Source organism: Chanos chanos, chromosome 6 (genome assembly GCF_902362185.1).
Source record: "Chanos chanos chromosome 6, fChaCha1.1, whole genome shotgun sequence".
Lineage (NCBI taxonomy): Eukaryota > Metazoa > Chordata > Actinopteri > Gonorynchiformes > Chanidae > Chanos > Chanos chanos.
Window position 1 is genome coordinate 11,717,854 of NC_044500.1, and position 25,865 is coordinate 11,743,718.

General features: G+C 40.2%; 2 protein-coding genes and 1 pseudogene across 3 annotated transcripts; all 3 read right to left on the reverse strand.

The window, feature by feature from the left end:
- Positions 1-1,525: 1,525 nt before the first annotated feature.
- On the reverse strand, positions 1,526-24,159 carry LOC115813638 (cytochrome P450 2C31-like). Its single transcript, XM_030776157.1, has 10 exons — positions 24,118-24,159; positions 7,365-7,553; positions 6,169-6,331; positions 5,886-6,035; positions 5,526-5,686; positions 5,005-5,181; positions 4,684-4,825; positions 4,225-4,412; positions 3,852-3,993; positions 1,526-2,648 (listed from the first exon to the last, which is right to left on the reverse strand). Exons 2-10 carry the CDS (start codon positions 7,536-7,538, stop codon positions 2,467-2,469), a joined length of 1,479 nt encoding a protein of 492 aa, XP_030632017.1. The 5' UTR covers positions 7,539-7,553; positions 24,118-24,159; the 3' UTR covers positions 1,526-2,466.
- LOC115815039 (cytochrome P450 2A13-like) lies at positions 10,938-14,152 on the reverse strand (annotated as a pseudogene).
- On the reverse strand, positions 19,184-25,865 carry LOC115813637 (cytochrome P450 2F3). 2 transcript variants are annotated; one of them, XM_030776155.1, is made up of 9 exons: positions 23,929-24,134; positions 23,154-23,316; positions 22,871-23,020; positions 22,511-22,671; positions 21,986-22,162; positions 21,665-21,806; positions 21,206-21,393; positions 20,840-20,981; positions 19,184-20,348 (listed from the first exon to the last, which is right to left on the reverse strand). In XM_030776155.1, exons 1-9 carry the CDS (start codon positions 24,100-24,102, stop codon positions 20,167-20,169), a joined length of 1,479 nt encoding a protein of 492 aa, XP_030632015.1. In that variant the 5' UTR covers positions 24,103-24,134; the 3' UTR covers positions 19,184-20,166. The 2 variants fall into 2 exon arrangements, with proteins under 2 accessions (XP_030632015.1, XP_030632016.1); XM_030776156.1 differs by lacking the exons at positions 23,154-23,316; positions 23,929-24,134 and adding an exon at positions 25,719-25,865.

A 25,865-nucleotide genomic window follows, 5' to 3' on the forward strand; every position in this document is an offset into this window, starting at 1 on the left:
CAGCTTTGGGCAGTCAGTCTATCTATTGAAATATCTGCACTTTTGGTCAAATAAACGAAAAATATGCTCCTCATGATGGGATTATTTTGCAGTGCTCATCTTCGTCCTGAGAACGTTCTAAGGTTAAAAAATGTACACACACACACACACACATAGATATAGATATAGATATAGATATAGTTATAGTGAATGTGAATTTTGCGGAAAATGATGGTCAGTTCTAAGCTTAGGGATGACTGTCCAGGACTTGAATGAGCCACCAGCTTGGCTCATGCTCTCTTTAGCTCTGTAGTCTCAATATCTGTTTCAATTTCCCAGGGACAACATCTCTACAACACCAGAGATCAAGAATAAACAAAAAGACAAATATGACCACCAGTATATAACATGCACAGGACAGAGAGAAGGAGAGAGAGAGAGAGAGCAAGAGAGAGAAAAAAAGAAAGAAAGGGAAACACAGAAAGGATTGAGGGAAGAGACAGAGCTCACAGTTGTCCACAGACACTCTCTCTAAGGGAAAGGGCATGCACAGCACAACACAAGACAAATGCCCTTTGCCTTGCAGAGGGTGTCTAAGGGAAAGGGCATGTGTTGTGTGTTTTGGCTGTGTGGATGAGTGTGTGTATTTCTGACTGTAACATCAATGTCTACGTGGTTAGGCATGTGGTTAAGGTAAGAAATCGTTTTAAGCAGTTGTTGACATTTGATATATGACCAGTTGATACTGATTCATTTTGTACACTTATTGTTAAGACACATTATCACATGGGTCCAATCTATTCACATAGTAATGTAGAATAACTGTTACCAAAGTCGACTTATCAATGAGGAAATGCGAAAATATTTAAGTTTCTTAGGTTGTCTTATCAATCATTTCCACTGATGGTACTAAGAACTAGAAAAAACAAATAACAAAATAAATATTACACCATACCACTTAAAAGAGACCACTATGTTTTATTTACAAAAGCAGAAAAGCAGTATATTCATTTTATTGTTTAGCTCCAAAATTTCATCAAATATTAAAATACTCTTAATTAACATGTTTCAGGAGAGATTTTCCTGCTTTAAGTGCAATAGATAGCTTTTGTAGGACATTTGCGTTTGTAAAAATAACAAAAAGGCACAGAAATGGATTTTGGTTGAAGTCTTCTTTTACTGAGGAAAAGTGACGGTTACAAATGGAGAGGGAGAGGAGATGCTCCCTCACAAGATGTTCCTGTGACTAAAGGCAAAGATACACCTATGACCTTATCTATTATGCTTAACCATCCAGTTCATATTATATGTGAACCACTATTTAGTTCTGTGTATAGGTGGATGGGAAAAAAAGATATATAGATATGTAGATACAGGGATGCATGTGCAAACAGGTGCATGTGAGGATATGTGAGGAGATGTGTGTGTGTGTGTGTGGGTGGGTGTGTTTCTAATACTAATACTACAGAAGATATTCTACTTGGTCCTACACCTTGATTAAACCTAAGTTTGTTTCTTTTGCTTACGAAAGTTTCAATAGACTGGATGCATGTGCAACATCAGGGAATTTATTGACAGGCAGTAAACAAAGGCCAAGACAGGAAGTGAAAAACTCCAGGGTTGATAGGAAGACACCAGGCAGGACTCACAGACAGGATTAAAGGAGAAACTGAGGCACAGCATTTGACTCTATTTGATTACTTTCATGATTGACGCTTTTCCTTGCTCACTATTTCTTCAGCGATGTCAGGTTTTGCCATTTGTGAATGGCCTACACTGTTGAGTTAGATGAAGAGATGCTTGAGTCCTGCTGTACAAAGACACTGATATTTGTGGAGGACACAGTGATCCTCTCTGGGCTGACACTTGGCATGACTGATGTTCTCTTTCTCTCATCGTATTACAGGCCTGAGTAGGGAAGGTCAGCGCTGAACATCAGCACCGTGCAACCTCGTTCTGCCAATGCCATGCGCACACTCACACACTCACAGGTGTGTGGAGATTCTATGTTACCACTCATGATTAAAAGGTTTTGGAGATTTCCTTTTGCACTAATGGTTTGCTTGACCGGCTACATACATTCTTTATCGACGTATGACATTTCTTTAGCTTTCTTTGGATAAGCAGGAGCATGTCCAAGATCAAAGAGTTAACAGTATACAGTTTAAAGCAAGAGTTCCCAACTCGTGGGATATACCAACCTCCTTTTTAGCAGTCAATTCCTCACAGACACCCTATGATAAAAACACTGCCATCGATTTTAAACCCCAGACATGTTAAAAACTATTAAAATGCAGAAACAGTGTTAAACAGAGTTAAATCACACTCCAAACTCCTGGTTAACAGCACATTAGTATATAAGGATTAATGTTTCAGTTTTAACAGAAATCATTGTATTCCATCAATAAATGTCAGTCATGTCTGTTTAAATCATGAGTAATTGCTGTGTGGTTAATCCATGGATTTAGCTGGCAGTACCACAGTTGATCAGCGGGGGGTGGCGATGAGCTCATATCTGCGGGGCAATTTGGCAAAGCTGCTGACCGCGGGACTGGCGTCTATACTCTCAGGACCCCCGGGACAAGTGAAGGTAAAGTGTTGTAGCAGAGACACCATGAAAAGAAAGAACTCCATACGAGCCAGAGACTCACCTACACATGATCGTTTACCTGCAGCACACACACACAACGTGGTTTAGCACGATCTAATGTAGTTTTGGATAGACAAATCATAAAGTACCTTTGATTAAGTAATAGAGCACCTTTCTGCAGTGTTAATTTTATTTATAAATATTATATGTGTGTATACATACATTATATATATATATATATGTGTGTGTGTGTGTGTGTGTGTGTGTGTGTATGTATGTATGTATGTATGTGTGTGTGTGTGTGTATAGGCATCTTTTCTCCCACCTTACCCCATAGTTCCACAGCATTCATTCATTCATTCATGTTTGTGTCCCATTGCCTGTGCGTGTTTACATACATATCACTAATGCACATATTCCACTAAAATATCGCGCTTGCTTCAAGGGTGCACACTCGAAGCAAGCAGCAGATTACCCGGTTTCATACACACAAACATTTCCAATTCACGTTCACAATCTTACAGTTTAAAACACACTACAAACACTTTGAACTACACCTAAATGTTTCTTATCGTCTCTACTGTTATATATATATATATATATACATATTTGTTTGTTTGTTTTGTTTATTTTTTTACTTGTAAATATTTTTTTTTTTTACTTGTTAATATTGTAAATATTCACTGTGTATATACATATTTCAATTTTTGGACACCTTTTCACTTTTTGCACTTTGGTTGGGACTGGATTTGTAAATAAACAACTCGCACCATAGTGCTATTTGTGGTGGAGCCATTTTTTGTGTTCTGGGGCCCCATTCGGCCTACCCTACCACTCTATATATATATATATATATGTGTGTGTGTGTGTGTGTGTGTGTGTGTGTGTGTATATGTATATGTATATGTATATGTATATGTATATATATATATATATAAAGATAGGGTATAAACAGAGAAAACAGAAAATTGCTGTGCGCTTATAGTGCATTTTAGTAGATCATGGCAACTATGAACTTGAACTTGTTTGAACTTGTCTGAATTTTTACTCGAAACAACCTCAAAAGCTGTACTGCCTAAACTATGAGACTCTGGGGTTAATGATTATTTATCCTATATCCTTTATATTTAAAGGCCTAGTATTCTCTGACTTGGAGAAATCAAAGAGTTTTTGTTATTGTCTTTTTTTCTGGATCCTTGGAAGAGACAAGGTGGTCTTCAAAGTTGCCAGGCCGTCCTACAATAACACATAATGTTTGGATAGATTAAAAAAAAGGTGTTACCTGCAGAGAAAGGGAGGAAAGCAGGGTCCTTTTTAAAGTTCCCATTCTTGTCCAAAAAGTGTTCAGGGTTAAAACTCCATGGTTTTTGCCAGTGGTTCTCATCCCTCAGCACAGAGTGAAGCATGGGAATGATCACAGTGTCCTGGAGGAACGGACGTCAAAGAACGACATTAATAAATGTAATTCCTTAATTTACTGAATTATTTTTCTTAAATTATTGATATAAGACAGTGATTTCAGTCTGTTTAATATCACTGTCTATCTGAAAAGATATGCCTCTGTTTTATGAGTTATATCCACACAGCATTTGTAATATTACTGTGAACCTGTAAGACTAACAAGGATTACATACTCGTCTGACGAAGCCATTTACCTTGGAAATAGTATAGCCCCTGAAGGAGATGTTGTGAGTGGCATAATGGGGAACACCGAGAGGCACTAAATCCATGTAACGCTGCACTTCATGGAGCACTGCGTCAATGAAGGGGAGGGACTTCCTGTCTTCCATTAAGGGACTACGCTCTTGCCCAATCACAGTGTCAATCTCCTTCTGCATGTGCTCTGAAATATAATGTTTGACAAGCAACACATGTGAGTGAGAAGTCAAATGTCTCTCAAAGTAGATTAAGTTCATTTGATTTTTATTCATTTTTCATAATCAACTGTAGGTGTCAAGAAAATGTTTCTTACATATTTGATTGTGTAGACATACATGGAAACAAATAAAGAAATGTTGGCCAGATGTTTGGATAACTCATGTAGTTTTCATATTTTGGTACCATTAATAGTCAGTTTCCTTTGTGAAACTGTTAACGTGTTGTTGGAGTCTCACCTTGGATGTGTGGGTATTTGATAAGTAGCATTAGGGCATATCGGATAGTGGTGCTAGTGGTCTCGGTCCCAGCCAGGAACAGGTTGAGGCAGGTACCTACCAAATTATCATAGTGAAACTCTGTATTTGAATTGTCCTTTTCCTGTCAGTGCACAAGAACAGACAACATTAGAGCATATCAACACATGCAACACATCAGCGCATCATCAATTCTTATCCCGGAGAGTCTGGAAAGGATACATATTTGCCAAGGTCAGAGTAAACCTGTCAGTCGAAAACTGGCATCCAGATAGTCTGTATCAGTCTAAAGTGATGCTTAACCTTGTTCAGTCTGATGAGGAAACAGTCGATGAAGTCTCGTGGGTCCTCAGGATTCAGGTTTTCCTTGTGTTCTTCTATCCTCTCCATAATGAAGCTGCGTAGTCTCTCCGTGTTTTTGAAGGTGGTTTGGTGCCCCCCTGGCAGCATTTCCATCAGTCGAGGGAAGATATTGTACAACTGTAAGAGAGGAGAGTATGACTATATGAGAGAGCTTGAGTGTATGACTTCAGCCACTGCATATAAAATTTGCATTGTTTTGAATAGAGAAGCAATGAAGAGCTAATTTGCAGAGATTTAGGACTAAGGTAAAGCCCATACTTGGGGTGCTTTGACATAATGCATGTAGAGCAAAGAACAAACTCTTTTAGCACATACGTTGACAATGGATTATTAACCTTGTGTTAGGGACATCAAAATCTTGTTAAGCTGTACTTTTTTTTTTTTTGTGCATCTAAGTGTAAAATATATTAACATTTGTTAGTGATTCATGCTCTTTCCTCTCCACTTTTCCTCTGTCATACCTGTCCACTGGGGGTGCTTCCAACGCGTAATACTTCAGAAATGATTTGGAGCAGGTCCAGGAAATGATGGTTATCGTAACTGAAACGCTGACCAAACACCAGAGCACAGATGACATTGGACACAGCTCGGCTTAGGAAGACCATGGGATCAAAGGGAGCAGCTGGAAGGAGTCAGAGATTTAGACCAACATCCGAGCCTGAAAGTGCGTCTCATACTCGATACTTTTTAGTTCTGACCTAAGTCTCATTAAATCGAAATACTTAGGTAATATGTATATTGCTCATGTCATTTCAATATACTTTACAGACTAAAGACTTTTTAAAACTTCACCAACATCACTCATGCATTCATTTACTCACCTTTGTTTTCACTCATGCTGTCCAGTAGATGTTTACTCTCCTCCTGAATCCACGCCTCCATCCTTTTGCGTCCCATCCCAAAATCTCGGAGTGTGGTGAGTGTGAAGCGCCTTAATTGTTTCCAGCGTTCTCCATTACTGATGGCCAAGCCTGTGAATTTAGGAGTGGTGGAGGGGCCAAGGAGGCATGATGTGGAAATGGGGAAATGAAACCATTTTACTCAAAACAGAGTCAATCTTCTCTTATGGTGGATTAAAGAGAAGAATATTTTCAACCCACTCACCATAACCTCTGACTATTCTCTGAATCAAAGGGAGCTGGAATCGGCCCATGAAGTCATCAGCCTGGTCCACCAGAGTCTCTTTGACCGTATCATAACCCACTAGAACCACTGCTCTTTGGGGTCCCATGTACACAGTCAAGACTGGTCCATATTCCCTACTCCACTGTGTAGGGAAGCAGGCATTATAACCTCATGCTAGGATATTATGAACAAATTAGTCACTTTTAGTCATTCTCACTATATACAGACACTTACAGGAACGCTTTTGTTAGAGACTATGGCCCATCTGCTCCCATACACACTTTGTGTCACCCATCATCATCAACCCAGACAACTTTATCTTCTAATGCACTACTCATCACTCCATGATACGTACCACACAGCACTTCTGCCAATACTGACCTGTTTTACACACTGACTGTTTTTACGATGAAGATTAATCTAGCACTTAATTGCTGCACTCAGCCTGCAATAGTATGTAGCACAGGGCTCTTTGACCCACTTGTAGCTTACTCTATTATTTTCCTTTAACTTACTTGCATGTGTATCTAGCCTGATAATCAACTTATACAGGAATCAGCTCTTCAATGACTTTTCGTTTGGTTTTGTACTCTGGCTGTATTGGAAGTCTCCTGACGGACAAATACTTTGGGTGACTAACCGCTCTCAACCTTGGCAGTGAAACTGACGTGTGTGACACCTCCGAAACTCATTTGTGACTGATGCACTCATATGGGCGTGACACCCACTACCATGCCAGTACCACATCAGTGCAATGCTGCATTGAGATTGGTCTGTCACTTGACTAATATCCAGGCCACAATGAGCCTCATTCAGAAACTGACCATTGATGAACAGGGTAAAGGATGGCTGACAAATTGAGCGAAACTCTGGCCACAGACTGTAATTGTACACCTATATAGAGTACCTATGAGGTAGCTATACCTACGTCATGATATACCTTAAAGTGGCCAGTTAGTCACCTGTTGTCTCTAGAAAATTTGTTCTAGTGAATGTCCAAGCTAGGAATGTCTAATAAAGTGCACTGTGAGTATATTCATGTATGAGAAATTCAGACATGGTTACTCTTAAAAGTCTCAGTGGTTCAAGAGCACATCAAATTCTCCAGCATTCTCCACCCTCCTCCCCTACCCCCTCTGACACACATATATACAACTCTAGCTCTACTCTCCTACCTTCATGAAGGATTGGAAGGGCTTGTGTTTGTTCATCCAAGGTAAATTGCCGACAAGAGGAAGAGCAAATGGCCCTGGTGGCAAACGAACTCCAGAAGCATTTCTCCTCCACCTGAGCACCAACACCAACAGCAAGACAAGGCCCGCCAACAGCAGTGTGTTAGAGATCTCCATAACGTCTCTGTAAAACTTTGATTCTGTTTTTGCCCTCTTGCTAACTGTTTAACTAAGAGCCTTTTGGGTTTTTAAAGCTGTGTTAGAAGCTGATAGAACCTGTTTGAACAGAGAACAGAGGTCAATCATGTGATTTCCGCAGTTCATTCAGCCCGCATTTTCACCTTGTTTCTGTAACTTTACTTATCCGGAGATGAGTGTTTGGTCTCGATATGCTGTTGTCTTTGTTAAAACCTGCAGATAACGCTGGCGATCAAGAGCTGGCTTGAGACTTCATTTTACTTTTTGTGTGGTAATGATGAACTGAGCGGAAAGAAATTATTTAAACTGCATGTTAAAAAAAAAAAACACATCTTTGCATTCCAGATAGCTTTGGGCAGTCATTGCATCTGAAATATCTATCATTTTCAGTCATATAAACGACCAAGAAAAAAATGTCGAAATCAGCTGTACAAGCTGAATATTTTGGGCAGGGGTCGGGCGGGGTGTCACGTGAACGGGAGAGAAACGGAGACAGAGACAGCACACAGTGGAGAGTGAGTTTTTTTTTGTTTGTTTGCTTGTTTGTTTTGGCACAAGACTATGGTAAACATTTTAAGTCTGTATCTAGAGGCGAAATTAGAGACTTACAAAAACGGCCAAAATAGCCTAAGACTCTAAAGGGTCAATCATATCAGGATTTGTAGGAGAAATTGAAATAGAGGCCCCTCATGATGGAATTATTTCTGCTGTGCTCAAATTACCTCGTTTTCAAATACGTACCCCATCGTTATGTGAATATACCACCTTCATATTATGCTAAAAACAAACAAACAAAGAGCAACAACAAAAACACATATGCATCAGTTTGTCCCAACAAAAGGCATCATGTTCCTCTTTAAAATGGTCTGGTATTTCTGAGAATCCATGATACCAGTTACACGGTCAAGATTGACAGTTCCTGCAGCAGAAAACATCCCCACATTAATGACCCACCTCCATGCTTGACTGTGGGGATGGTATTCTTCTGGTCATAAGCCTGGCCTTACCCACGGCAGATATGCTGCTGGTCCATGTGTCTAAACAGTTCCAGTTTAGTTTCATCAGTCTGTAGAATTGTCTCCCAAAACTCTGCAGTTCTATTCAAATTCCTCCTGACATATTCTAGTCGACCTTTAATGTTCCTCGTGGTCAAGAGTGGAAGACGTCTTGGAGTCCAGCCGTGAAATCCTTGTTTATTCAGTGCTCGTCTTATAGTTGCTACTGAAGCACCTGTCCTGGCCTTCATCAGGTCATCCTGCAGGTGTTTCACAGTAACACGGGGGGTTTTATTAGTGCTTTCTCCCATGGCCAGTCAGGTTTGCAGCTGTGCCATAAGTTTTAAACTTCTTTATAATGCTCCCAACGGTGTCTCTTGGGATGTTACATTCTTGGGAAATTTTTTTGTACCCAATGCCCTTCAGGTGCAATGAAATAATTCACTCTCTCAGCTATTGTGAAAGCTCCTCAGTCTTACCTATGATTGCAACTCATGCAGAGAGAAGGAGAGTGTCATGGTTAAGGCTATTTTTTCAGTCTGTTCCTTATGTTTCCACTGTTTCCCTTTCCCTGTGCTCCCCCTGTTGGTTTGTCTTCTCTGTTGTGCGTGCAGGTGTGTGTGTTGTGGGCGTGGTCTCTCTACACTTCCAGATTGCCGACACACCTGCGATCAGTCACCTCATCACGTCAGAGTATTTAGACCCCGGTGTTTCATCCACTCGTCGCCAGATCGTTGTTTCAGCCAGTGTGGTAGAACTCGCTTCCTGGTCTCGCTTTGTATTCTTTTGGTGTTTGTGGTTTGCATCTCAGTATTATCTGCCTGTTCTTTCCCGAAAGGATTACCTCCGTGCCACTTCGCATCCCCAGTGTGCCCTTCGCCTGCCTGTCACCGCTTCAGCTCCGTCACCTTGGTCCTACTACTCCTCCTCGCTCTCAGCTCCACTCTGCAACCTCGCTCGTCATCCGCTTCCTTGTCGGCTACCTTCATTTCCTCTGCCTGATCCCCTCTCCATTCTGCAACTTGTCAATAAACACTCCTTCATTCTAAAACCTGAGTTGTGTTCTGCATTTGGGTTTCCTTAGTTGATTGCCACAGAGAGAGAGAGAGAGAGAGAGAGAGCAAGAGAGAGAAAAAAAGAAAGGGAAAAAAGAAGGGGAAAGAAAGGGAAATACAGAAAAGATTGAGGGAAGAGACAGAGCTCACAGTTGTCCACAGACACTCTCTCTAAGGGAAAGGGCATGCACAGCACAACACAAGACACATGCCCTTTGCCTCACAGACGGTGTCTAAGGGAAAGGGCATGTGTTGTATGTTTTGCTGTATGGGTGAGTGTGTGTATTTCTGACTGTAACATCAATGTCTACATTGGTTTGGTATGTGGTTAAGGTAAGAAATAATTTTAAGAAGCTGTCTACATTTGATATATGACCAGCTGATACTGATTCACTCTGTACACTTATTGTTAAGACACATTATCACATGGGTCCAGTCTATTCACACAGTAAAGCACAATAACTGTGTTCCCAAAGTTGACTTATCAATGAGGAAATGCAAAAATAATGAAGTTTCTCTTTGAACTTGTGTATCATTTTTACTCATGGTACTGAGAACTAGAAATATAGATACAGATGATAAAATAAATATTAAACCGTACTACTTACAAGAGACCAACATGTTTTATTTACAAAAGCAGAAAAGCAGTACATTCATTTTATTGTTAAGCTGTAAAATTTCATAAAACAACAATATTAAAAGACTTGTAGTTACTATGTTTTAGGGGGGGAAATCCTGTTGTAAGTACAATAGATAACTTTGATTAAACCTAAGTTGGGGGTTGTTAGGAATACACAAGACAGGACACACAGACAGGATTATAGGAGAAACAGGTCTGACGAGGGTGGTCAAATGGAGAAAAAAAGACTAATGATGACTCACAGAATAACAGGTCTTAATCTTACACAAAGACAAATAAGAACTGAAGAGACTGAGGTATAAATACAAACAGAAAACCAGGCTTGATAAATAGAACAGAGGTGAAAACTAGGCTTAACAGAACTGAAACTGGGGCAGCTGATGGCTTAATTATTAACTGATTTAACCAAATGAAACAGAATGCTGACTAGAGTACGGGAGTGGGGGGGGGGGGGGGGGTAACTGAAGACAATTTACTCTTTGATTACTTTCATGATTGATGCTTTTCCTTGCTCACTACTTGTGCAGCGATTTTAGGTTTCACCATTTGTGAATGGCCTGCACTGTTAGATGAAGAGATACATAGAATCAAGCGTAGCGAGGCGGTGATACACACTAATCCTGGCATCAGCGTACACTGTTTAAAGAATATGTGATTGCTGTGTGATTTGTCTATAGATTTAGCCTGATCAGCGGGGGGTGGCGATGAGCTCATATCTGCGGGGTGACTTGGCAAGAATGCTAAACTCAGGACTGACATCTATACTCTCAGGACCCCCGGGACAAGTGAAGGTAAAGTGTTGTAGCAAAGACACCATGAAAAGAAAGATCCCCATACGAGCCAGAGACTCACCAATGCACGAACGTTTACCTGAAACACACATGCACACACACACAAAGCATAAGATGGTTTAGATAGAACCACTGCGATTGAATTGAGACACTGATAAAATATAGTTATGGAATTACAATTTTTTCAGCATCTCAAGATCTGATGCAAAAAGAGAAATTTGTTGTGTACCTGTAGTATCTTGTACTACAGTATTATCAGAGTGTAGTATCAGCAGATCATGGAAATTATGAACTTTGTCTGAATTTGTACCTGAGCCAAAATCAGTAGCTTTGCTGCCTGGACTGTAAGTCTCTGAGCTTAATGGTTACACTTATCTTAAAGAGTCAAGTTTCCTACTAGCTGCAGAAATCAGAGTGTTGGTTTTATGTTTTTTTTTTGCTTGGTTTCAGGACTGTAAACGCATCCTCCAGTGCATATACCTTCAAGTTTGCTCAGACATTTGTTCTTCTTCAAGTAGTTTGCTAATGTCTACATAGATTACATTTTAGAATAAAATGTGTTACCTGCAGAGAAAGGGAGGAAAGCAGGGTCCTTTTTAAAGTTCCCATTCTTGTCCAAAAAGTGTTCAGGGTTAAAACTCCATGGTTTTTGCCAGTGGTTCTCATCCCTCAGCACAGAGTGAAGCATGGGAATGATCACAGTGTCCTGGAGGAACGGACGTCAAAGAACAACATTAATAAATGTAATTCCTTAATTTACTGAATTATTTTTCTTAAATTATTGATATAAGACAGTGATTTCAGTCTGTTTAATATCACTGTCTATCTGAAAAGGTATGTCTCTGTTTTATGAATTATACCCACACAGCATTTGTAACATTACTGTGAACCTCCAGACTAACAAGGATTACGTACTTGTCTGACGAAGCCATTTACCTTAGGAATAGTATAGCCCCTGAAGGAGATGTATTAGTGAGAAGTCCAATGCCTCTCAAAGTAGATTAAGTTCATTTGCTTTTTATTCATTTTTAACAGTCAATTGTTGGTATCAAGAAAATGTTCGATTGTGTAGACATACATGGAAACAAATAGAGAAATGTTGGTCAAATGTTTGGATAACTGATAGTTTTCATATTTTGGTACCATTAATTGCCAGTTTCCTTTGTGAAACTGTTAATGTGTTGTTGGAGTCTCACCTTGGATGTGTGGGTATTTGATAAGTAGTATTAGGGCATATCTGATAGTGGTGCTGGTGGTCTCGGTCCCAGCCAGCAACAGGTTGAGGCAGGTACCTACCAAGTTGTCATAGTGAAACTCTGTATTTGAATTGTCCTTTTCCTGTCAGTGCACAAGAACAGACAACATTAGAGCATATCAACATGTGCAACACATCAGCACAACATCAATTCTTATCCCGGAGAGTCTTGAGAGTCTTGAAAGGACACATATTTGTCAAGGTCAGAGTAAACCTGTCAGTCGAAAACTGGCATCCAGATGGTCTGTATCAGTCTAAAGTGACAAGAACAGACAAAATTCGAGCATATCAACACATGCAACACATCAGCACATAATCAATTCTCATTCTATAAAGAGCTGTGTGAGTGAAACTGTGCTTTGAAGACTTGTAATATGTACAGTACTACACATTCCTATATATGCCACATCTTTCATATGAATTTGAACCATAGTAAGTGGTCTTTTAATAATATCTTAGTTGCTGCAACATCTCGGTTTAATTATAGACCAAACGAAACTGGATGGCATCCAGATAGTCTATGTCAGTCTAAAGTGATGGTAAAACTGGTTGAGTCTGATGAGGAAACAGTCGATGAAATCTCGTGGCTCTTCAGGATTCAGGTTTTTCTTGTGTTCTTCAATCTTCTCCATAATAAAGCTGCATAGTCTCTCCATGTTTTTGAAGGTAGTTTGGTGCCCCCCCGGCAGCACTTCCATCAGTTGAGGGAAGATATTGTACAACTGTAAGAGAGGAGATTATGAGTATATGAGAGAGTATGAATGACCTCAGCTACTGCACAAAAAGTTTTCCTTGTTTTGAATAGAGAAGCAATGAAGAGCTAATATGCAGAGATTTAGGACTAAGGTAAAGCCCATACTTGCATTGCTTTGACATAATACATGTAGAGCAAAGAACAAAGTCATTTAAATATGTTAACACTTGTGTTATATTTTTTTGCGCATCTAAGTGTAAAATATATTAACGTTTGTTATCGATTCATGCTCTTTCCACTCCACGTTTCTTCTGTCATACCTGTCCACTGGGGGTGCTTCCAACGCGTAATACTTCAGAAATGATTTTGAGCAGGTCCAGGAAATGATGGTCATTATAACTGAAATGCTGACCAAACACCAGAGCACAGATGACATTGGACACAGCTCGACTTAGGAAGACCATGGGATCAAAGGGAGCAGCTGGAAGGAGTCAGAGATTTAGACCAACATCTAAGCCTGAAAGTGCATCTCATATTTCATAATTCATGAATATCAAATATATATATATATATATGCATTCATTTACTCACCTTTGTTTTTACTCATGCTGTCCAGTAGATGTTTACTCTCCTCCTGAATCCACACCTCCATCCTTTTGTGTCCCATCCCAAAATCCCGGAGTGTGGTGAGTGTGAAGCGCCTTAGTTGTTTCCAGCGTTCTCCATTACTGATGCCCAAGCCTGTGAATTTAGGAGTGGTGGAGGGGCCAAGGAGGCATGATGTGAAAATGGGGAAATAAGACCATTTTATTTGATTCAGAGTGAATGGAGAACTGAGCCAACAGATTTCAAGCATACTCACCGTAATATTTGAGAAATTTATGAGCAAGGGGCATTTGGAATTGGCTCATGAATGCATCAGCCTGGTCCACCAGAGCTTTTCTTTACTGCGTCATAACCCACCAGAACCACTGTTCTCTGGATTCCCATGTACACAGTCAAAACTGGTCCTATTCCTTACTCCACTGTGTAGGGAAACAGGCATTATAACCTTGTGCTAGGATGTTATGAGCACAACAGCCAGTTTTAATCATTCCAACCATATACAAACGTACAGCAATTATTTGTGAAGTTTTTGTACCTGAAAAGGACTGTTTGTCCATGTGTGAATCAATAAATCCAAAACACAAAGCTTAATTAAGTGACATCAATGGCATATTCATGTATGTTGCCTCTGACCCCCAGGGAATGCTTCTACGCTAATCATTCCATCTGAGACACACACACATGCCCACACACACACTCTCTCCACCACTATTCTCTTAATTTAAGGAAAGTCTGGGCGGGCTCCCGTTTGTTCTTGTATACAGGTAATTGATCTGTCCACTTTTTTTTTTAATGGCTGTTTCTAACCGTTTTTTTCCCCCCATTTTGAATGTAGCCGGGAGACATTAGGACCCAGCAGAAAAACATGACCTAACACATAGTTTAGCTCCTGTTGTAATGATTGGTTACATGCATGTTTTGTATTTTGTAGGAACACTGTGTGGGGCAAGAAGCGAAGGTGATGTAATGTACCATTAAATCAATGTAATAGAACTCTCTTAATATGTTTTCGGTTTTAACAATACTATTTGTTGTTTAGTTATTAATGTGATTGCTGAATGCGCATAACCTGATGATCGTCAGCAAAGCTCGTGATCCTCTGGTTAAACAACCTCACGTAGCCAGCGCATGATTGTTGACTGCTGTTTGTTTGCTTGGTCCACTCATTTTTTTATTGCCGTTTTTAATCGCTTATATCCCCCTTTGAACATGATTGGGGAAAGTATTGGAGTAACAAAGTGTTTCTTTGTTTTATGATAACCACTATGTAGACACCCAGATAGCAAACTGACTCCGCACCGGATCCGCCCTGGAGGTATCATAGGCTCCGGAACCGATCCACTAAATGGGCCTGGATCAGAGTCCACTTGCACTGCGGGACGGATCCGGAACAGATGAAGATCATGGATTCAGACCAGATCTGGCCCAGACCCTACCTGTATCCATTCAGGAAGAAGCTCATCTGTCCCGGATCTGATTTGGACCTGTTCATGAAGTGGCTCATTTGGTCCGAACCCGTTCTGGACCCCTCGTTCAAAATGGAATATCTGGAAAACCTAGCTAGAGAAATATCTAAAACAGTAGTTCTCAACTCCAGTCCTGGGGAGCCACTGTCCCGTACATCTTTTAACTCAGAACTGACACACCTGATTCCACTGATCAGTTATCAAGCCCTTCATCATCAAGCCCTTGATTAGCCCAATTAACTGTTATAATGAAGAGTTAAAACAAAGACATGCAGGACAGTGGATCCCAGGGCTGGAGTTGAGAATCACTGATCTAAAATCTAGCATACCATCATCTAGATTGCTCTATAAAAGCTTGAATATTTCTTATAGCCAGTCTGCCTTTATTAAAACAAATAAAGCATTCAATTCATTCAAGACTTGGGGGAAAAAACAAATCCTTTAAGCCTTCCTGCAGTTCTCCAGTTAAATGCTTACTGTGAGGCAGTAGAAGTAGGAAAATTGGGTTTGTATTAGCAGTAACTAAATACAGCTCTGTTATGGCTGTAAATGAGCCATCCATCCACCCATCCATTTTCTTCTGCTTATCTGGGACTGGGTCGCGGTGGCAGCAGGCTGAGGAGGGTAGCCCAGACATCCCTTTCCCTGGCTACATCCACCAGCTCCTCCTGGGGGATCCCAAGGCGTTCCCAGGCAAGCCGAGATATATAATTCTCCCAATGTGTCCTGGGTCTTCCCCGGGGTCTCCTCCCAGTTGGTTGTGCCCAGAACACCTCCACGGGGAAGCGCCAAGGAGGCATCCTGACTAGGTGCCCGAACCACCTCAACTGGCTCCTTTCAATGCGGAGGAGCAGCGGCTCTACTCCAAGCTCTTCCCTGGTGTCTGAGCTCCTCAACCTACCATAAGTGAGCCATTAGTTAAAAACAAACAGTTATACTGGGGAACATAAATCCTTAGTTTCCTGTAAATCCCTTCTGCAATTTTTATCCAAAGGTGGACTCTGCCAGTAACAATGAAATCCTCTATGAAAAAAGAGGTCATTACAGACTGTAAATACATTGAATGGGTATTACTGGAAAAATTAAATGCTTGAGGTTTCCTTATCTGCTGCCAGGTTGAACCATTGAATTACATGCTTGAGAATTTCCTCATCTGTGGTGGCATGGGAGATATGACTCTTTCTCACGGCATCTGTAATCACACAAGCAGATTCTCAAAAAAAATTTCATGAACCCCCATTGCAACCACCAGTTTTTATGTATTAAAAGGATACACATAACCACTATCTTTTAAACAGAGAGTCTTACATTTAAAGCGTGAAGTTCAACATTTTGGGAAATTTGCTTATTTGCATTCTTTTCAAGGGTTAGGGGCTGTCCACATGACAACAGTGAAAAGTTTTTGCAAAAAGTTTTGTTGTTATTTGGCCTTTCATCCACATGACAACAGCGTTTTCAGCGCCTGAAAACGCAAACTTTTGAAAACAGGTTCCAGAGTGGAATCTTTTGAAAACACATCCCTTCCGTCACCATGTGGAAACGGACAGGTGAATACGGAACCTTTTGAAAGCGATGACGACACGGCCCCACCTTGCGCATGGCTATTTACGTTTATGTGGTGTTCTTCCGTGGTGTTTGTATATTTGAGTGGCAAAGTGACACCGCACCCACTGGCCTTGTTGTTGTATGGATGCACAACTTTTTGAAAACACAAAGGAAAAATGTTGTTTTCAAAACATTCTGCTGTTGTGTGGACAGGGCCTTAGATTAGAGAATCTCTCAGATTTGAACAGTAACCATAAAACTATAGCCAGAAGATGCTTAGCTTGACAGGCAGAAACAGGTAGCTTGACTCTGACCAAATGTAACAAAATCCACTTGACTGCACTTCTTAACTGCTCACTAATCAGCACTTTATATTTTGTTTGTTCAATCTGGACAAAAACCTAAGTGTAATGAGGGGTTATGTAATGGACTATATTTTGGCTAAGACCTGTTGCCTTGCAACCAGAAGAGACATCAGAAAAGCTACTGCTCCCAAAGAGCAGAGGACCTCAATGAGGAGTTCTCTATTTGGAGGAGGTGATAATCAGTAAGTGGAATGAAACCTACAGACTGTTCGCCCTCCGTGGCCCAAGATTGACCATCACTCGCCACAACGCTAGTATCAGTAAAATACGGTAGAACTTTTCACAACACTAGAGTAGCTTTAAGAGATTGATCAGTGCTGTCATACAATCATGGCTTTAAGTTATCAATATCAGCATGTAAATCCACAGAACAATAATGCAACATATCAGCAATTGGGCCAGTTAAAAAGAATTATTCCATTTATTGCATGTTTTTGAGAAGAAAAACTTATCAAGATATCAATAATTTACTGGAGATTAATTTAAATCTGTGTCCAGACTGAAAACAGCACTGCGTTCAAGAACTTTGTGGGTGGGGGCATGTGTCCTCATGTACTGGTTAAATCCTGAAAAATGATCCAGGAAGGCTGGTTGGAGTGAACGATCTAAGCGTTTTAAGGCTCATTAGATGACAAAACACTATATAACCATTTTTAATATTATGAGGAAGGATTTTACAAGTCTGAAAAGTCTGAAAAGTCACGGCAAAAAGTATTTTATCTTGCATGACATCAATCTTAATGTACACAGTAAAGTCTCAGCGTCTACCAGAAATGTAGTGCTAATGTCAGTTTGAATGTTGCCTAAGACTGCTGTGTGACTTGTTTTTAATATTTATTACATTTACTTACACAGGAGCAATGTCTTTGATGCCATCTGGCTGAAAGACTTTTATCTGTTTATTCCTTTCCAATTTATCCTCCTCCCAACATCATCATGGAACATCCAGGCAAGGATGTTCTATGTGAAACGTTTTGTGGCATGGCCCCCGATGGTTGCCAGGGAGGAAATTTAAAATGGGAAAAAAAATTCTGTCAGTATTCTCTAGAATTTAATGTGAAGCTGGTGGATGCAATTTCATGGGTGGGGCAGAAAATTTCCTCCAATTCTGGAATGACCCATATAAATAAATTGCGCTCTGCCCTCTCTCTAAGGGAAAGGGCATGCACAGCACCAAAACAAGACACATGCCCTTTGCCTCACAGAGGGTGTCTAAGGGAAAGGGCATGTGTTGTGTGTTTTGTTGTATGGGTTAGTGTGTATTTCTGACTGTAACATCGATGTCTACGCAGTTAGGTGTGTGGTTAAGGTAAGAAATCATTTCAAGAAGTTGTTGACATTTGATATATGACCAGCTGATACTGATTCATTCTGTACACTCGTTGGTCCAGTCTATTCACATAGTAATGTAGAATAACTCCAAAGTTATTTATCAATTACCAAAGTTGACTTATCAATGAGGAAATGCAAAAATATTTAAGTTTCTCTCTGAGGTTGTCCTATCAATCATTTTCACTGATGGTACTGAGAACTAGAAGAAACAACTAACAAAATAAATATTACACCATACCACTTACAAAAGACCACTATGTTTTATTTACAAAAGCAGAAAAGCAGTATATTCATTTTATTGTTTAACTCCAAAAATTCATCAAAATACTCTTAATTAACATGTTTCAGGAGAAATTTTCCTGCTTTAAGTGAAATATATAGCTTTTGTAGGACATTTGCATTTGTAAAAATAATAAAAAGGCACAGAAATGGATTTTGGTTGAAGGCATCTTTTATTGAGGAAAAGTGACGGTTACAAATGGAGACGGAGGAGATGCTCCCTCACAAGATGTTCCTGTGACTAAAGGCAAAGATACACCTATGACCTTATCTGCCATAGATAACAAGCACCTTAGACTCACACCTTAGACTTCCATAATGAAGAGCAGGTGTCCTCTGCTTAACCATCCAGTTCATATCATATGTGAACTACTATTTAGTTCAGTGTATAGGTGGATGGGAAAAAAAGATATATGGATATGTAGATACAGGGATGCATGTGCAAACAGGTGCATGTGAGGATATGTGAGGAGATGTGTGTGTGTGCGCGTGTGTGTGTGTGTTTCTAATACTAATACTACAGAAGATATTCTACTTGGTCCTACACCTTGATTAAACCTAAGTTTGTTTCTTTTGCTTACGAAAGTTTCAATAGACTGGATGCATGTGCAACATCAGGGAATTTATTGACAGGCAGTAAACAAAGGCCAAGACAGGAAGTGAAAAACAACATTTGACTCTATTTGATTACTTTCATGAATGATGTATGAGTATGTCTAAGATCAAAGAGTTAACAGTATACAGTTTAAAGCAGGAGTTCCCAACTTGTGGGATATACCAACCCCCTTTTTAGCAGTCATTGCCTCACGGACACCCTATGATAAAAACACTGCCATCGATTTTAAACCCAAGACATGTTAAAAACTACGAAATCGCAGAAACAGTGGAGTTAAGTGGAGTTAAATCACACCCCAAACTCACAGTTAACAGTGCATCCCATTCAGTCTTCTCTGATTACCAGCAATTAACAGTGAGTCACAATATTGGTGTCCTTTAAAAAATATATCCCAACAGCAACGTGTCTGATTATTGCATTATAGCCATAAAATAAATCCATCTCACTTTTAATGTGAAGGATGGGCCTGTTTACCACTTAAGAGGAACTTGCTCCCTGGCTGTCAAGACACTTACGTCTTTTAGATCATGATGGACTTGTTGATGATTGTGCTGAATGGTATTATTAGGTACTGAAACTTTGACATAATTCAGACTGATTGATCTTTCACAAGACTTTTCCAAAACAACACTCATGTTAGAACTGTCATTAAATGTTTTCAGTGGATGAGTGGTCTCTTTTTTTCCTAGTGCTAACCCTGAGAATTCACTAATCTACAACCAGCAGCCCTCTAATTGGAAAGAGGTTGCTCCTGCCCATAAATACTACAACTGCGAAAATTTCCATTTTAACAGAAAACTGTTACATCCTAAAACAACTTTGTTAGTCTGCTTAGTATATTAGGTTTATTGTTTCAGTTTTAACAGAAATCAGTGTATTCCATCAATAAACGTCAGCCGTGTCTGTTTAAATCATGAGTAATTGCTGTGTGGTTAATCCATGGATTTAGCTGGCAGAACCACAGTTGATCAGCGGGGGGTGGCGATGAGCTCATATCTGCGGGGCAATTTGGCAAAGCTGCTGACCGCGGGACTGGCGTCTAAACTCTCAGGACCCCCGGGACAAGTGAAGGTAAAGTGTTGTAGCAGAGACACCATGAAAAGAAAGAACTCCATACGAGCCAGAGACTCACCGACGCATGATCGTTTACCTGCAATACACACATGCACATACGCACCCACATAACGTGGTTTAGCACGACCTAATGCAGTTTTGGATAAACATGATGAAGTAATAAAGCAATGTTAATTTTATTTAGTATGTGAACATAATATAAGTAATATACCGTATATATATATATATATATATATATATATATATATATATGAACGATGTAGTATAAACAGAGAAAACTGTTGTGTGCTTGTAATGCATTTCAGCAGATGGCAGTTATGAACTTTGTCTGAATTTGTCAAAACAAACTCAAGAGCCGTTCTGCTCGGACTGTGAAACTCCAGAGTTAATGATTATTTATCCTATATCCTTTGTATATTTTCTCTTTCTCTGGCTCGGAGAAATCAAAGGATTCTTGTTGTTGTCTTTTTCCTGGATCCTTGGAAGAGACAAGGTGGTCTTCAAAGTTGCCAGGCCGTCCTACAATAACACATAATGTTTGGATAGATTAAAAAAAAAAGGTGTTACCTGCAGAGAAAGGGAGGAAAGCAGGGTCCTTTTTAAAGTTTCCATTCTTGTCCAAAAAGTGTTCAGGGTTAAAACTCCATGGTTTTTGCCAGTGGTTCTCATCCCTCAGCACAGAGTGAAGCATGGGAATGATCACAGTGTCCTGGAGGAACGGACATCAAAGAACGACATTAATAAATGTAATTCCTTAATTTACTGAGTTATTTTTCTTAAATTATTGATATAAGACACTGATTTCAGTCTGTTTAATATCACTGTCTATCTGAAAAGGTATGCCTCTGTTTTTATGAATTACATCCACACAGCATTTTACTGTGAGCCTCCAGACTAACAAAGCTTACATACTCGTCTGACGAAGCCATTTACCTTGGGAATAGTATAGCCCCTGAAGGAGATGTTGTGAGTGGCATAATGGGGAACATTGAGAGGCACTAAATCTATGTAACGCTGCACTTCATGGAGCACTGCGTTAGTGAAGGGGAGGGACTTCCTGTCTTCCATTAAGGGACTACGTGCTTGCCCAATCACAGTGTCAATCTCCTTCTGCATGCGCTCTGAAATATAATGTTTGACAAGCAGCATGTGATAGTGAGAAGTCAAATGTCTCTCAAAGTAGATTAAGTTCATTTGATTTTTATTCAATTTTCATAATCAACTGTAGGTGTCAAGAAAATGTTTCTTACATATTTGATTGTGTAGACATACATGGAAACAAATAAAGAAATGTTGGCCAGATGTTTGGATAACTCATGTAGTTTTCATATTTTGGTACCATTAATAGTCAGTTTCCTTTGTGAAACTGTTAACGTGTTGTTGGAGTCTTACCTTGGATGTGTGGGTATTTGATAAGTAGCATTAGGGCATATCTGATAGTGGTGCTAGTGGTCTCGGTCCCAGCCAGGAACAGGTTGAGGCAGGTGGCCACCAAGTTATCATAGTGAAACTCTGTATTTGAATTGTCCTTTTCCTGTCAGTGCACAAGAACAGACGACATTAGAGCATATCAACACGTGCAACACATCAGCACAACATCAATTCTTATTCCGGAGAGTCTGGAAAAGATACATATTTGCCAAGGTCAGAGTAAACCTGTCAGTCGAAAACTGGCATCCAGATAGTCTGTATCAGTTTAAAGTGATGCTTAACCTGGTTGAGTCTGATGAGGAAACAGTCGATGAAATCTCGTGGGTCTTCAGGATTCAGGTTTTCCTTGTGTTCTTCTATCCTCTCCATAATGAAGCTGCGTAGTCTCTCCGTGTTTTTGAAGGTGGTTTGGTGCCCCCCTGGCAGCATTTCCATCAGTCGAGGGAAGATATTGTACAACTGTAAGAGAGGAGAGTATGAGTATGTGAGAGAGCTTGAGTGTATGACTTCAGCTACTGCATATAAAATTTGCATTGTTTTGAATAGAGAAGCAATGAAGAGCTAATTTGCAGAGATTTAGGACTAAGGTAAAGCCCATACTTGGGGTGCTTTGCCGTAATGCATATAGAGCAAACAACAAAGTCGTTTAGTAAATATGTTAACACTGGATTATTAGCCCTGTGTTAGGGACATCAACATCTTGTTAAGCCGTACTTTTTTTTTTTTTTTTTGTGCATCTAAGTGTAAAATATGTTAACGTTTGTTAGCAATTCATGCTCTTTCCTCTCCACTTTTCCTCTGTCATACCTGTCCACTGGGGGTGCTTCCAACGCGTAATACTTCAGAAATGATTTGGAGCAGGTCCAGGAAATGATGGTTATCGTAACTGAAACGCTGACCGAACACCAGAGCACAGATGACATTGGACACAGCTCGGCTTAGGAAGACCATGGGATCAAAGGGAGCAGCTGGAAGGAGTCAGAGATTTAGACCAACATCCGAGCCTGAAAGTGCGTCTCATACTCGATACTTTTTAGTTCTGACCTAAGTCTCATTAAATCGAAATACTTAGGTAATATGTATATTGCTCATGTCATTTCAATATACTTTACAGACTAAAGACTTTTTAAAACTTCACCAACATCACTCATGCATTCATTTACTCACCTTTGTTTTCACTCATGCTGTCCAGTAGATGTTTACTCTCCTCCTGAATCCATGCCTCCATCCTTTTGCGTCCCATCCCAAAATCTCGGAGTGTGGTGAGTGTGAAGCGCCTTAGTTGTTTCCAGCGTTCTCCATTACTGATGCCCAAGCCTGTGAATTTAGAAGTGGTGGAGGGGCCAAGGAGGCATGATGTGGAAATGGGGAAACGAGACCATTTTACTCGAAACAGAGTCAATCTTCTCTTATGGTGAATTAAAGAGGAGAATATTTTGAGCCTACTCACCATAACCTCTGACTATTCTGTGAAACAAAGGGATTTGGAATCGGCTTGTGAAGTCATCAGCCTGGTCCACCAGAGCCTCTTTGACTGTGTCGTAACCCACCAGAACCACTGCTCTCTGAGGTCCCATATGCACAGTCAAGACTGGTCCGTATTCCCTACTCCACTGTGTAAGGAAACAGGCTTTATAACCTCATGCTAGGATATTATGAATACACTACTAACTTGTGTAAAACCTAAGAAACTCTTCTGTGACTGATGCACTCATATGGGCGTGACACCAACTACCATGTCAGTACCACATCAGTGCAATGCTGCATTAAAAATGGTCTGTCACCCCAACTAACATCCAGGCCACAGTGAGCCTCATTCAGAAACTGACCGTTGATGAACAGGGTAAAGGATGGCTGACAAATTGAGCGAAAGTCTGGTCACAGACTGTAATTGTACACCTATATAGAATACCTATGAGGTAGCTATACCTACGTCATGATATACCTTAAAGTGGCCAGTTAGTCACCTGTTGTCTCTAGAAAATTTGTTCTAGTGAATGTCCAAGCTAGGAATGTCTAATAAAGTGCACTGTGAGTGTATTCATGCATAAGAAGTTCAGACAAGGTTATTCTTAAAAGTCTCAGTGGTTCAAGAGCACATCAAATGGGAATGCACCTATGCATGTCACTTATGGAGTACAACAGATTTCTTGTATATTATGCATTCGCTCTCTCCACCTCTCTCTCTGTCTCAGACACATACAACTCTAGCTCTACTCTCCTACCTTCATGAAGGATTGGAAGGGCTCGTGTTTGTTCATCCAAGGTAAATTGCCGACAAGAGGAAGAGCAAATGGCCCTGGTGGCAAACGAACTCCAGAAGCATTTCTCCTCCACCTGAGCACCAACACCAACAGCAAGACAAGGCCCGCCAACAGCAGTGTGTTAAAGATCTCCATTATGTGTCTGTAAAACTTTGCTTATACTTTTGTCTTCATGCAGTGATTCTGTTTTTGTCCTCTCGCTAACTGTGTAACTAAGAGCCTTTCAGATTTTTAAAGCTGTGTTAGAAGCTGATAAAACCTGTTTGAACAGAGGACTGAGGTCAACCACGTGATTTGAGTGGTTCATTCAGCACGCACCTTCACCTTGTTTGTGTGCAACGCAACGTCTCTTTGTTTTTGCGAAGTCACTTATCCAGAGGTGAGCGTTTGGTCTTGATACGCTGTTGTCTTTCTTAAAACCCTTACGAGTCGCTGGCTTGAGACTTCATTTTACTTTTTTGTTTGGTATTGATAGACTGAGCGGAAACGAAGGTAAAAAATTATTTAAACTGCTTGGGGAAAAAAACATAATAAAAAAGTAATCTTTACGCGTGCGTATGGGTATTCTAGATAGCTTTGGGCAGTCGTTGCATTTGACATATCTGCATCATTTTGGTTATATAAACGAATAGGAGAAAATGCCGGAATCCGTTCTGCAGGCTGAATATTTTAGGAAGGGGTCGGGCGGGGGGAGTCACGTGAACCGGAGAGAGAAGGAGACGGAGACCGCACTCACTGGAGAGCGAGTTTATGGATTCTTTTTCTTTTTTTTTTTTTTTTTGAGTTTTGGCACAAGGCTATGGTATGGTAAACATTTTTTATGATTGTGTCCAAAGGCAAAATCAAAAATATACAAAAACGGCCAAAATAGCCTAAGAGTCTAAAGGGTTAATCACTCACATATGCTGTGCTCAAGTGAACTCGTTTTCAAAGACGTACCCCATTGACCTTTGAGTATATACACCTTCATTTTATGCTAAAAACAAACAAACAACAACAACACATATGCATCAGTTTGTCCCTGAAGTGAAGAGAATCTTGTTCACGGGAATGTTCTAAGGAAAAAAATAAAAAATAAAAAAATATATATATACAGATGCAATCGGAAACATTCAGCCTCCTCACCTCAAAAGATGTTATAGTGATGTGAATCGAGGTCATTGAAAATATGACAAATAGCTCCATTAAACATTGAAAAACATTTGATACATATGTGTTATTTTGAGAACATAAATTGAGTTTGAGTTCAAATTAAAAATATAAATCTTTTCACAAATGTGCATGTGTACCATTATTCAAGCCCCAGCTTCAGTACTTTGTGGAGCATCCCATTCTTTATGACTTCTAATTTTCGGTAAGTGGAGGAATGTCTTGATTCTCTTCCACTATCAGATATGCCCTAAGATTTGCAATGGGATTTAAATCCGGGGACTGAGAGGGCCACTCCAGGCCATTCCAGGATCTATTTCTCAACCAAGCTTTGGTTGTCTTGGAGGTGTGCTTGGGATTACTGTCTTGCAGGAAAGTCCAGTGATCACCAAGGTTCGGTCTCCCAACAAAAGGCATCACGTTCCTCTTTAAAATGGACTGGTATTTCTGGGATATCCATGATACCAGTTACACAGTCAAGATTGCCAGTTCCTGCAGCAGAAATCATCCCCACATTAATGACCCACCTCCATGCTGGACCATGGGGATGGTATTCTTCTGGTCATAAGCCTGGCCTTACCCAATATTTTGAGCCTACTCACCATAACCTCTGACTATTCTCTGAAACAAAGGGATTTGGAATCGGCCCGTGAAGTCATCAGCCTGGTCCACCAGAGCCTCTTTGACTGCATCGTAACCCACCAGAACCACTGCTCTCTGAGGTCCCATGTACACAGTCAAGACTGGTC